The following is a 13,919-nucleotide window of genomic DNA, read 5'->3' on the forward strand; positions in this document are numbered from 1 at the left end:
TTTATTTAAGAAATTTTATTGTAATTCAGACAAGGTTGTTTGTGTGGTTCAAATATCAAAGATGTATTAAACAGATATGAATGTGCAGGTAGTAATCTCACAATATTCATTCCTGGAAGGGCCGAAATATTTTAAGTACTTAGGCTTCTAGGGTACCTGTACTACTATATTAGAATTCCGTTGAAGGCAAATGTTTCCTAATTATGGAAACAGTCACTTCGTCTATAGTCTTAGTAGTGACACGTTCGTTCGACAAGTTAGAATCTATCAAGTATAGCAAGTAAGTTGGTGTTTTATTATTATAATAATTGTAAAATAATATATACATACGAAGTGGTACTGTATGTACATAGCTGTCATTTTTTTAATTGTCTTTAATTGACGTATCAACATTCAAAGCGCAACGAAAATTGGGGCAACCGGGCAACTACTGTTTTGGTTGAAAACTACGTAAATATTAGAATAAAAGAACACTAAACAAATGTATTCATAATCATTACAGGGATCATTTTGAGATTTTTATTTCAAAGGTGTTTTTAATGAGAACTGACGAGTTTCAGCATCAATAAAATGTTTTATTGTTTATGATCGCCGCAACTTATATTTAGCAAGCAGATTGATACGTCAACGTACCGTTGCAACCACAATAATTATTCTACGTCATCGTCAAAGCGTGTGCTCAAACCTGAAATACTTAGTTCCAACGTTCAACCAAGTTTTTTTTTATCAAATATAATATAACAAGTGGTCTGATTTTTTCCGACAAAATTTGTGACACAAATTAACGAGTAGCTGTTGCGACGAAAATCACACGAGTCGACGAAGGAGACGAGTGTGATTTTCCAAAAGCAACAGCTACGAGTTAATTTTCACACAAATTTTGCAGAAAAAATCAGATCACGAGTTATATTCGGCTTGACAATCCAAAGAGAAAATTTTTATTTACTTTTTACGACAATAATTCACATAATTTATAGTTAGCGTATTCGTTGAGTAATCATACCTACTTAGTCTAAATAGTAACAAAACAGCAAAGCAAAACGTAAATAAATTTCTAAACATCAAATTTTGTGTGTGCTGCTGGTTGATTTTCTTAATTATGGGAGCAAGATTTGGTAATAAGATTGTGTATGAAATTCGAAATGCAGTGAAAGAAAGTCAGTGCCGGAAGACCGCAAGAACGCAAGATTCAATTTGGAAGCAGTTTACAGAATTTTGTGAAATACGCAAGTTTCATCTAAATAAAGCAGTCGAAATGAACGAGGTGGCCAGTATTTTGGAAGATTATGCCTTTAACGCCAACAGAAAAGTAATTTGTATTATCGTTTTTTTTTATTAAAGTTCATTTGACAAGTTTGACAAATTAATTTGACATAATTTATTTCGCTGAAAAACAGTGTTGTTGCCTGACAGAAGAATGTTTTTTCACTGAAAAAATTTTTCGGTGAATGCCATTGGACAAATTTCAAACAATTCTGCCATTGTATTGGTTAAAAATTTTCGAGTTGGATTGTCAGTATTAAATGTCATTTGCCAGCCAAAATTGCCATCGATTTGATCTGACGTTCACGTAATTGCAAAGTGTGCAGTGAAGTTTTCCCGTTTTTTTGTTTTATAACAGGTACTAAATTCTGTTTAAAGATAATAATGACTTTACAATTATTGTAATGTATTGCATTTAAATATAATACTTTTCTAGTCTAAATCTTGAATTTCCAATTTTAGTAAAAAAGTAGTCTTAAGGCACGTGTCCACTTGGCGAGAATTCGCGAGAGTTACTTTCAAGGGCTTGTCGATTTGAGAGGATATTTTGGCAAATTTTGCTCGCCGATAGATGTTAAATGTCTGTCGATCAGACAAAGCTTTCAAAACCCTGTCCACTACACAGTTGCACTTGCGAGGAAAATGGACCCTCTTTACTCGAACCAATAAAACATTTATGATTTTACGAGTCTTTGGTTTAAAATTCGATCTATAATGTTTCTGATGTTGTGGTTCGTAAGTTAAGTTCATAAAAAATCTGTAATAGAGTGGAAAGCATAAATTAATTTGTCGATATCTTCATGTTAAAGTTCGATTATCGCTATTTGGAGGTGATTTCACTGGGGATTAAAGCTTAGTTAGCACTTGAGATGATTTATTACTTAGACCCTGTTGTAAATGTGTCCATCAAGACGACGCTTTAAGGGCTTTTACCAGTGAGATAACCGCAAACTGCAATAAACAGTCTGGGTTTCTGTACCTGGGAAGGAATCAGTGCAACAGGGTCTAAGCAATAAATCATCCCAAGTGCTAATTAGTCTTTAATCTCCAGTGAAGTCACCTCCAAATAGCGATAGTTGAACTTTACTATGACAGATTTGTTATCCACATATTACTCTTTGTTTTCTGTATATTTTTTGTTATTTGGTAAGACATTGCGTGCGAGAGTATTTATTGCTGATATGAAAAAACAGAAGAAAATTGTCTAATCTAGTTAGTTAATTAGATGATTACAAGATGAGCTAGTCAATTTTGTTCCTTCCTGACAAATGGCACATTCATTATCTCATTCTCATTCAATACTAAGGTTAACAGCTCTTATTTATATTACTGTTAATTAACTCACACACTATAGTTAAACAATACAATTTTTCTCTTTAATATCTTGATGGTCAGTTGTCAGAAACAAAAAGATTACAGCACTCTTTTAACTGCCTTATCAAAATTATGACGTGTTGTCGATCGCATACTTATTTAAGTGTATACCAAAATACTACATTATTTTTCTATGACAGTAGTAGGTGCTTTCGCCGCTTGTACGAATGTTGTTAAAAATTTCGGTTCCTGCACGGGTGACACAATCATTTTAAATTATATTTATTGAAACAATTAACAAACATGGTAGTCTTGATTGTAATTATTTAGAGCCGAAGGTTTCCAGCCTTAAAGATTATGTGTCTTAGGTTTCACGTTTTTGGGAAGTAGGTGTATGCTTAAGTAAAATAACACTGTTGATGACACTGCAGATATTTATATTGGGTTTTAATTTTACGCTTATTAAAAGTTAATGTGGAGATAAACGTAAAATGATTATTGTTATAAAAAATTGTGATTTTGCTTAGTTTATTGCATAACTGACCATCCGTGACCAAGAGATTTTGACAAAAAGAATTAGTATTATAATGGGGTATATTCCTTGGAAAGCCTCGGAGATACGACTTTTTGTATGAACCTGCAAAAGCGTGTCAATAAATGCTTGAAATGCTTGAGATGGCTTTTTTAGAAAATAATTGATACGTAATGCAACATTTAAAAAATACTTTAAAAAAACTGAAAAATGCGCCATCAGAAAGACGGTCTTACGTAAGGCGTTATTTGAGAGCAAACAAACAAGAAGTGTTTATTTGGTAGGTTAAATTGGCCACTATTGTTATTGTTTTGATAACGTCTAAAGCTTTCACTTATAAAGGTCTTTTGCATAAAAAACTAAAATGGATAATAAAAAATTCGGTATGAATTTGAAGGTTGACCTTTTAGTTAAAAATAGGCGTGATATTTAAGCCCTCAACTTTTTAAACAATCATTAATCAGAGACACTGAGAAATAAATGTACGTAAACTACTACAATTATGGTATGATGGCATAAATCAGTTAGATTTTAGTATGTATGTATTTATTTAATCTAACAAGTCTTAAAATGATAATGACGTCTTGAGAAGATTATTACATAAAATATGAAAATGGGCAGAGACGTTTTTTAAACATTGTAACTGCTCATATAAAATTTAATGAATATACAGCTGCATAAAAGTGCACTTAAAAATACGAAAATGGGCTCACACAGGATATTTTTTTTTCAAACTGACTAAAGACATAAACATAATTTGTTTGATCTCATTTTTGTTAGACGTCTAGTCTACATTTATTTTCGGTACCAATAAAGGTTAACGATTTCTTCATTATGTTGCTAGGTGCCTGAAAATAGCACAAACGATTTCAAGACTTAGCTAACATTTTTTGTTAATTGAGACTCGCATAACTTGAATTACTTGCTCTTATACTATAGATCACCTGTTGGGTTTGTTTACGGTAGAGTAAAAGTGGTCTAGTGAGGCAATAATGTAAAAAATATATAAATAATAGCTATCCCTGAAGGTATCTAGAACCTTTTTCACTTGATTGGCAACTTCCGTTCTTTTTAAAATACCAGAACTAGACACTAGTATTTAGTGACTAAAAAACGTTGTCTTAAGTACAAACGCGTGGTTATCAACCCCCAAAAACGTCTATATTTACCAACTATCACAAATAAATAAGTGAACATGTGCATTTAAACGTGTGAGTTCATAAAGTTGTTCGCCATATATAATAATTTTCATTTCTAATTCTTGCGTATTACACGCCCGGCTTAAACCACAATAGACGATCAAAGCAATCAATTTACGATGACATTACGAAGTCACAGTTCAATTAACTTAGTTATTATTTCATAACAGTGATTAATTTGCATAACATTTTTACCACGATGCAGTGCCAGCATTTTTATCAATATTTTCATTATTTTTTCTAGGACTATGGCGTACGGAAGGAGTAATGTTTCAAGAAACCGGAACAGTTGGGGACCCATGTCGGTACCGTCAGGTTTCCATCGGCTGGAACCGGACGAGGAATTCGCCGAAGAATATACCGAGAGGATGATGAGTGCCCAGATGCGACAACTCGATCCACTAAAAGAAGATTTAGCCGACTGGATAAACAAAACACTGGGTGAGTGCTGAAAAAGATAGTTATTTCAGTAGCTTAAGGAAACTTGATAGTCTCAAGCCAGCAAATAAACCTTCACCTGAAAACAACATACGCTCGGCTTGTTTGAACTGTGTCGCAAATGAAAATAAACAAACGGAAGATCTTATTTACTAACTATGTGCTTTGTAAACAAATCTACGATTCCTAAACGCCTCGACTCTACACCTCTTCGTTGTTATTAGTAACATTACTATTTTTACAGTATGACAAGTTTCTGAAAAAGGAGATGTGCTGAAATGTTACATTAATTATCACTTTGTGGTGGTTTGTGGGAATTCATAAACATAACAGTTCCGATGAATGAAAGTTTTTATTAAAAATAATTGATGGGTAGGTACTGTAGTAAAACCACCTGTTGACTGCTTTTGTATTGTAGCCGTCTTTATTTTCTCGTTTAATTGTCCCAGTTGCCAACATTATCTTTCTTTACCCGTCAGAATGTCAAATATAAAATAATCCAAAATTGATCTATGACTGAACCATAGGTCGTGCTAATTACTTATCTATTATGGCAAAGTTTCTACTAAAACTTGTTTTAAATCCAATTTGATTGTTTGCACACTAACAACACATCTAAACTTGATTGTTTAATCTTTGCGTTAACACGGACAATTGATTTCGCGTTTTTCAATTTAATATGTTTCATAATTTATGTTCCTGACATTCTACAACTCGCACATTCCAGGTTTGCTGTTGTAATTACTCCAGCTGATAGTTGAAAATTTTCACAGTACATAACGGTAGTTGATGTTATTATTTGTAAGACAGCAGTTCTGCACGAAAGCTGTTTGCATGCATACGTAATTGCTTATTGCTTTGAAAATAAATTTGACTTTGCCGCAGCGAGTGTATTGTTTTATATATCTGTCTGTAGATAATGGAATGGCAACAAAAAATAAAATTTTATTTTGCATAATTTCATACGTAAATAAGTTATTTAGCACAATTTTATATTTTAATAAATTAAATATTTTAATTAGATTAATTAAATTAATTATGTTGGATGCTTGCTTTCTTGTGATGTATATATCACCATTTTTTTTTGGTGGCTGCATCATAATGTTAAGCCACTAACCAATAAAATAAATATTTCTTGAAGACATCAACTGAAACAATGGTATGACAACACTGTGGGGTTTTATGACATACACGTTTTATATGAGTTTATATGAAAATGGGCCACACAGTGTTGTGTTCACGGTTCTCGTCACGTAAACGTGTAGTAAAATTTAAAAGTTGTAAAATTCTATAGTATTTACATGTCTCCCGTATGTACTCAGCTATAATAAAAACATAACATAAAAAGATGTTTGGACATTTTTTTCAATTCTTTTTGTTGTGAAGTCCAGGCGTAGGGGGATTTACAAAAAGTAAACACTATATTACGGAAGTCATACCTATTACTGAAACCAGGAAAACTATTTTTTATTTAAAGTTGTGTAGTGCCGCACCAAATTGAACCCTACCAAGTGACAGCAATTTAATTTTTGATTAAATGTAGGTGTAAGTAGAGTAATCAATGGATAATCATCACGAGCGTACTGAACTGATTCAAATTGGTGCCATGAAATTACACTTGATTTAACCTTGTATTACAAGTAGGTAGTAGCGGTCATCATTTCCAATCGAATAACAGTAGCAAAGCTAAAATGTCTTAAGAGTTAATTATCAAAAAAGGAACAGAATTTGCTCGTGTGTTCAAGATTTACTAGATAAATAATTTTCAGCGTGATGTTCCCAAGTTTTCTATTATTTTTTTTACAAACGTCAGTAGCTCTGAGAATTGCAAAACAATTGCTCAATAAGTGATGCGTGTTTCGTTTGCTATTGTGTATTCTCGTACAAATGATGTATCAATAAGAAAAGTGCATAATCTCAAGTGGTAGCATTTTCGCAACAAAAAAAAACGCCATGAAAGTGGAAAGATCGTATCTACTTCACTGGGAATTTGTTTGATATAATTTGCAATTTAATTGCATTTTAATACGCTATAGAATTCTCATACACTCCAGATTAAGTTTATTACAGCGATCTACTTATTGTATATGAGGAAACGTACTTTAAAAATGTGTATGTTGCGTTGTGGAATATTTTTATACAACGAAGAATAAGAAAATAATTTTTGACTAGATATCTAACCAAATCATTAAGTTGTGGTCCACTTTTGCAGTGCAGATCTATTAATTAAAGTCATTAAATTAGCTGTAGATGTGAAGTTCTTACAAGCTTGCAAAAATTTTATCTAGTAAGGAAACCGGGTGCCCTATATCATTTAGTTGGAGAAATGCAGATGCTGAAAGCAACTTTTTACAGGTAAGAAAAATCTGTATATGCAGCTTTTCTTGGCAGGTGTACCACTTGTACTTGGACAAGCAAAGCTGAAGTTTAGTCATTAGTGTGTCCATTATGTCCACAAAATACCCATAAATAAATGAAGCTCATATCTCCTTTTTTTTTCAGTTTTCCAAGGACTGGAAAATTTTATAGCTTCTTCTGTCATGTTCATGACACCATTATTACTATCTCAAATGTCAGATGCTGGTAAATTAGTTTTCGAGATTATCCCGTTTAAGGCGCCAAATGCAATGAACAATACGCTTGCAATAATTAAAAAAAAGTATGACTCATAGAGCAACAAACACTTAAACCTATTATCACAAACATTCATCAGTAGCTGAAACTTATTAATGGCTTTGTGGATGTTTTGAACTTAAAGTAAATTGAATAGTGTCATGAAATTCGCGATATTATTAACCCGTATTTTTACACTGTAAAGCATGATAACCGAAACAGCAACAATAAACCTGATAAGGGTTATTAATTAATATGAGATAACTATGACGTAATTAATTGTGCGGTGTGCTGTTTATCTGATGTTACCAGATACTACCATTTGAATTCGTAAAAATTAGTACATAATCCGAGTATGAAACCGATTTCATAAAAACTATCCAGCTGCAACGTGGGTGGCTATCTTCCATGTCAACATTATGTCGTGCTGTAAACTGTAATGGTACAGTTGTTCTTTTACAGTTGCGTATTGTTAAAAACAAAAAGAAAATGCGATTAAGACTAGAGTGAGTTATTACAGTATTATTAAATTCATTATAATTAAACCGGAACGCTACATTAATAAGTTAGCACGTGTTTACAATCTATTTATTTCCGTAGGTGGGTACAATAATAAACACATGACAAGTTGAGTGGAAGTTATGGAAAACGTAGTCATTTTTATTAAATTTATGAGGTAAATGTGTACTAACTGTACTCCCATTAGTAGCTACTGGGTGAGTGGGTTACGTAACATTTGAAGATTATTAAAAATGATAATTATTTACAATGCTTACAGTTAAGACTGTGGTAGAATCATTCGTCTAAACACACAAAAGTTATGTTGCAAAACAAACGTAATTATTCATAGAGAATAAATACGAAAAACGGTTCACAATTTAGTTTTTTGAAATAGAATACTGTATGCATTTTTACATATTCTTCTATATGGAGTTCTTCTTAGACTTATAACTACGTTTATTTTTGAAATTTCGATGTGACGTTGCTATGTTATCCAATTTTCTAGAAATTTTTTAGCAATGGAAAGTTCACAAAAAAAAACGCAATGGGTTTTTTTTTTAAATCTGTTACAATATTTTGCGGAAAGACAAAAAAAGGTACGCACTTTGTTGTCGTATAGACAAACTTGAGTGATACAAAGTGTTGATAAATTTGTTAAACATTATTTCAATTTAACTAGAACTGTTTTACTACTACGAGTAGATAATTAATACTACTAAACTAATAACTAAATAATTGATACCACAACAAAGTTCGTACCTTTGTCTATCTTTTCATAAAGACAACACAGATCTTAAAAATAACGTTGCAATTTTTTGTGAACTCTTGCTTTGCTGAACAAATTCAAGAAAATTGGGAATAACGTAGCAATGCCATATCAGAATTTCAAAAATAGACTGATTTTAAAGTTTAGGAAGAGGCTAATGAGAATATGTAAACATATATAAATATATAAAATATTCTATAAAAAAGTGTGTATTATTGTTATTATTAAGTGAATATTCTACAGAGTGAGACTCCAATTATAGAATATTTTAATATGTCTCAAAAACAAGTCGCTCTGTATAGTCTAAAATAATTTTAATGTATGCTACTCAAAGAACCGTACAGCTTTAGAACTCTGACTTTTTTCTATCTCTAATAAACTAATTCATGAGCAACGGGCGGAATTGTGTTTCATACGCTAGATCCAGTGCTGTCGCGGCGATACTTTGATTACAAATATATTTTTATTTTGGACTATATCAACATAATATAACATTTCAAGATCACAAATCTGTGGTCCTGTGTTTGAAAAATTAAAAGGGGCATCAAGTATTATTTTTTTAAGTAATATAGTAATATAGAAGTAGTTTTTTAACAAGCTGTAAACACTCCTAGCGACGCACTGGCTACGACCTTGTGGACCAGATCAAAGCGTCCCCGCTACTCGCCGTAAAACACACCTTGCTTCAACTGGGGAATTGCATCCGTAAGATAAATTTCCGCCTACTGTTCATGAGATATGGAGGATGTGCAGTGACTCATCCTATATTTACAACATGTCAAGAAATGATTCTAGTATCAAGGACGGCTTTGAAAAAAAAAATCCATATAAATACAGTACGTTTTGCTCGCGTTGGCATTACTGATTTTTTTCAGAATACTACACGATACTTTTAGAAGCTGGCGACGTGCGGTGGATTACATGAACTTGGGTGGAACCAGTTATAGCATCTGCTTTTGAATCATGGAAGGGTGAGGGGAAATTTAGCACAAATTAGGATTGAGTACAGTTATATCATACAAGAGCATACGAATTAAATGTGGTATTTAGTTCGTTTTTATTCTTCGTCTTTTAAAAGCACTTTTTAAAAATTACTGTTTGCTAAATTAACTAATTGCGTAGTTTTGCAATTCTGTAACTCATCAAAATGTTGGTACATTTTAGTTTTGTAACTAGTTTTATTATAAAAAAAAATCAGTGAAACTATGCTGCAGAGTTTCGGTTGATTTAAAACACGAAAACCTCTTTTCACGCTAGGGAATCAGCAAGATCGATATCAAATTATCCCATCATAATTATTAAATAATAAAAATTCACACGTGTAGTTTATTTAATTTTTATAAACTGACACTGCATTAATTCAAACCATAATAAGTAGTTACATACAAGTCCTTAAACTGGTTTTTATTAAACCGGACCTAGTTTTAGCTTCTAAGAAAATTGAGTAAAGGTTTTACAACTTGAATTTAAAATTTACAGCCTGTCTGGTAAACTAGTACGAGTAGTCATGCGTCTGCAAACACGGAATTAAATCGCCCTAAACTTGGATTATACAAATTTCGATTTTTATGAGCATCATCTCATGGTTCCATCGCGAATATCGGAATCAATATGAAAATGGAACACGGTACCTGGCACATGTTGAAAATAATTTAATTCTATGCTCAATTGACGGGACAATATTTCATCATGTTACATGTCATCCAATGCTACGCAAAAACTCAAATCTCGGTAAACCACGTAGGATTGAAAAAATTATACGTTCGTCGCAATTACGACTCCAGGTGGGCCGTACTCTGGTTTCCTTATGTAAATTAAGAATCGCCAAATCAACATTTTTCCTGTGGATAATTGTTGGCCAGAAGCTCTATCATTCTGCGTGGGTTATTTGTGATGATCCTCGTGTTGGCCCACTTCGCAGATTAGTAATCGGTGGCGGCAATATTTTGTTCACGAAGTCGATCGCACGATGAAGATAACCTCAAAGATCCGTGACATAACCGGGTGATTGACTGCTGTGGAGGTGTGGCTGCTGCCGCACGCGTATATTATGAAATCGTACTATACTACGATTTACTAAAATACCCACACTCTGGGATGTTTGTCATTGAGTATTCCGCTGCAAGTTCGCTGAAATGTATACAGTGCGATCGGAAAAAAGGGAATTAGAGTCGATGCTGGTTAAAAAGTCCAAATGATCCTGTAGTTATATTATTTTTGATATTTAATATTTATAATCATTAATTAAACTATAATTTTTGTGACAAGTGAAAATGACAAATGGTCATTAATTTTAACAGTATATGTATATTCTCAACCACATTTTTGTATCCAGTCAATTCTCATTTCCTTGTTTTCGGTTGCAGACCATTTGGTATTTTATAGGCATGCGGATTTTGCAGTCCAAATACTTGAAGTGAAAAATGTTAATTAACAGTTGCTTGATTAAGACACCAAGCAGTGAAAAAAGAAACGCAAAGGAGGGAAATATGAAGAGTGCCGTTACTGCTGTTATGCGATCGTATCGTAATAAGTGCAAATAGGGTTATACCATCCATGAATAACAAATGGGAGGGTAATGATATGCCAAAAGAAATTATTCTTGCATCGTTTCTTTGTATTTACTGTTATGTTATTATTTTTGCTTCTTGATTGGTTTGAAGAGAACGATGGTTTGTTGTACATGTGATGTCTCTGATGGCCTGATGGGATGTATAATGTTGGTGGGTCGGGTCGACTTTTCGGCATACCGTAAATACAGTCAAACACGTGGTAGTTAACTTGCTTGTTAAGAACACAAAATACGACCTATTTATGTTTATATTGTTTGTAATTTATTGTTTAAGTTCTGATTTACAACAGTCACGATCCTAAGTAATGAATTTATGGCAGTTATTCAGGTTACAACTTCGATAATATTTGTTATTTTGCATGGTCTAATATCAGTTAATTGTTTTTACAGTGTATTTAAAAAGGAGGGCTCTGCAATTCACATTTTAAAAAATACAGATTATTTTGTATTTGTACCCAGCTTCCTTCAACAGTGAGGCAGTAACCATACGGGTTCGTCTAGCTAGAGTATATGGTAACCAAAATTTGTCTAATGATTCCCAGTTCAAAATTTCATTTCAGAACTTGGCATAACTACTTCAATTTTATAAAATAACTTACTACTATACTTGTGGTTTATGAATCCGTAATTATGTTTAACTCTAGACATCTAGATTTTTGGATTTATATGTAACATTTTATAATTGGATTAACAATTAATTATTCTAAAATGAATCTGTTTGTCCCCCCCCCCCTCCCAAGAAAAAAAATTGTGATGTAGTCGTCTTTACCTGGTTAAATTCTACCCAAAATATGCAAAATGTTACCGAGTCAATGCATTCATGTTTTTTAGAATCACTTATAGGTACAAAGTGACTCAAAAAAAAAATACGGAAATTACTGTAGTACTGTAAGATTTGGGAATATAGTGTTGTTGTTGTTAGTATAATACTGTGCCTATCCAAATTGATATTTGGTTTTGTTAAAACGTTGATGACGTCATTACAAAATTTTATTATGAAAACTCACTTGAAATATATAGCATGCTTTTTTACCTTTCGTTTAACAATCCACACATATCCGTATTTTAACTTACAGGGGTTATCACAAAAAATATAATTTGGAAAATCAAATTTTATTATTTGTCAAAGAAACTAACATTTTTAGACCAATTTTTTAACGCACAAAATGTTTTCCAAAAAATCATTATTTTCAAAATGAGATGTCCACTTTGTGTTCGTTGCATGTTTTTAGTACTTCTTGATTCTAATGATAGAAAGTACAAGTTGCTAATTTGTTCGTTGTCAAATCCATTTAAATGTATTGAGTTGTCGTCTTTTTTTAAGAAATTATATAAAAAGTGAAAGGTGCGATGAACAAAAATTGCCTTTAATGATCATTGGACATTTAAGAAATCTTGTTCAACGTGTGGTAGAATGTCAACTAAAAGCAATGTTCGTTGAGCAGACGTTATTTTAACAAGATTTACAGAAAACAAGTAATTTGGGGTGGTCATTAAAATTAATTACTTATTTAATTAGAATATTAAACTTATTAATCTTCGTCAATGTAATTCTTACTGAAACAGTTCTTTATTTTGTCGAATCAAGAACGAAGTTTCTCCAGTAGGGTAATGTTAAATTTAACCTGTACTATTACATAATTAAAACATTGGGAAAATCTCTCTTCCCTTAACTACAATAAAAAATTGGTCGAAGGTTGCTTCGACAGAACTTCCCTCGTACCTGAAGTACAATGAAACATATTCAGCATTTTTGAAAAACTGTAAAATTTGATTTTGCGAATTTTATTTTTTTATGAAAACCGTTATAAGTTAAAATAAACATATACATATATGTAATGTTAAAGTAAATGTAAAGCAACGTGCTACAAAATTTTGTGATGACGTCATCAATATTTTTGTAAGGATACATTATCAGCTTGGATTGGTGCAGTATAATACCAAATAATAATTGTACATATTCCCAAATTTTCGGAAAAACGTAGTGAGCCGTTCCTGATTTAACGAATAACATAAATCGACTCATTAATTTTTTTTTTTTTGAACAAATCTAAATTATTATTCGGCAAGATTTTGAGATGACGTCAACACTTTTTTGGGGGGAATAAACAAATATATTTTGTTTAACAATTTACCACGCCTACAATAACTTTAAAACGTCTGCAAAATTTCAAAGCATTCGGTTTTGCAGTTTCTGTCTTATTCAACAAAATAAATTGAATCAATACATACGTTTTTTTGAGTCACCCTGTATAAGTAAAACTAAAAAATATTAATACAATGACAAATCACAAATTTAGATTCATCATGCATATTTTGCACATTTAAGATTTATGTGGCAAAATTTTGAAATAACGTCAACAATTTTTTGGGAGGGGATAAACAGATACATTTTGATTACAGAATTACTATGCCTGTTATAACTTTAAAACATCTGCAAGATTTCAAAACGTTCGGTTTTGCAGATTCAAAATTAAATTGCAAAATGTTGCTAAAATTATAATTTTTTGTTCCATAAATCTGAACATTTTGAGTAAAAACTGAAAGGGATTCATAAACTACACATAATACGACTACGCGGTTGTATATAATTTAAAATTCACTTAGTATGTACAATTTTGAGGTGACGTCATCACATTATTGGTGGGGATGATTAGACAAAATTTGATGTTCGTAATATACGTATAAATTTTGACGAGAATCGGCAATAATTTCTGAGAT

The 13,919-nt window shown here is 32.0% G+C and overlaps 1 protein-coding gene across 1 annotated transcript in view; it reads left to right on the forward strand.

Annotated features, from left to right (window-relative positions):
* Window positions 1-13,919, forward strand: part of LOC135131593 (growth arrest-specific protein 2-like) — a 57,468-nt gene that overhangs the window by 15,650 nt on the left and 27,899 nt on the right. Inside the window, exon 3 of the mRNA XM_064059407.1 lies at window positions 4,553-4,749. Coding sequence (XP_063915477.1) covers window positions 4,557-4,749 — 193 coding nt within the window. The 5' untranslated portion in view covers window positions 4,553-4,556. The remainder of the gene's footprint in view (window positions 1-4,552; window positions 4,750-13,919) is intronic.

This window comes from Zophobas morio, unplaced genomic scaffold, assembly GCF_036711695.1.
Source record: "Zophobas morio isolate AGI-343-1 ecotype UQ-CSIRO unplaced genomic scaffold, CSIRO_AGI_Zmor_V1 ptg000002l, whole genome shotgun sequence".
NCBI lineage: Eukaryota > Metazoa > Arthropoda > Insecta > Coleoptera > Tenebrionidae > Zophobas > Zophobas morio.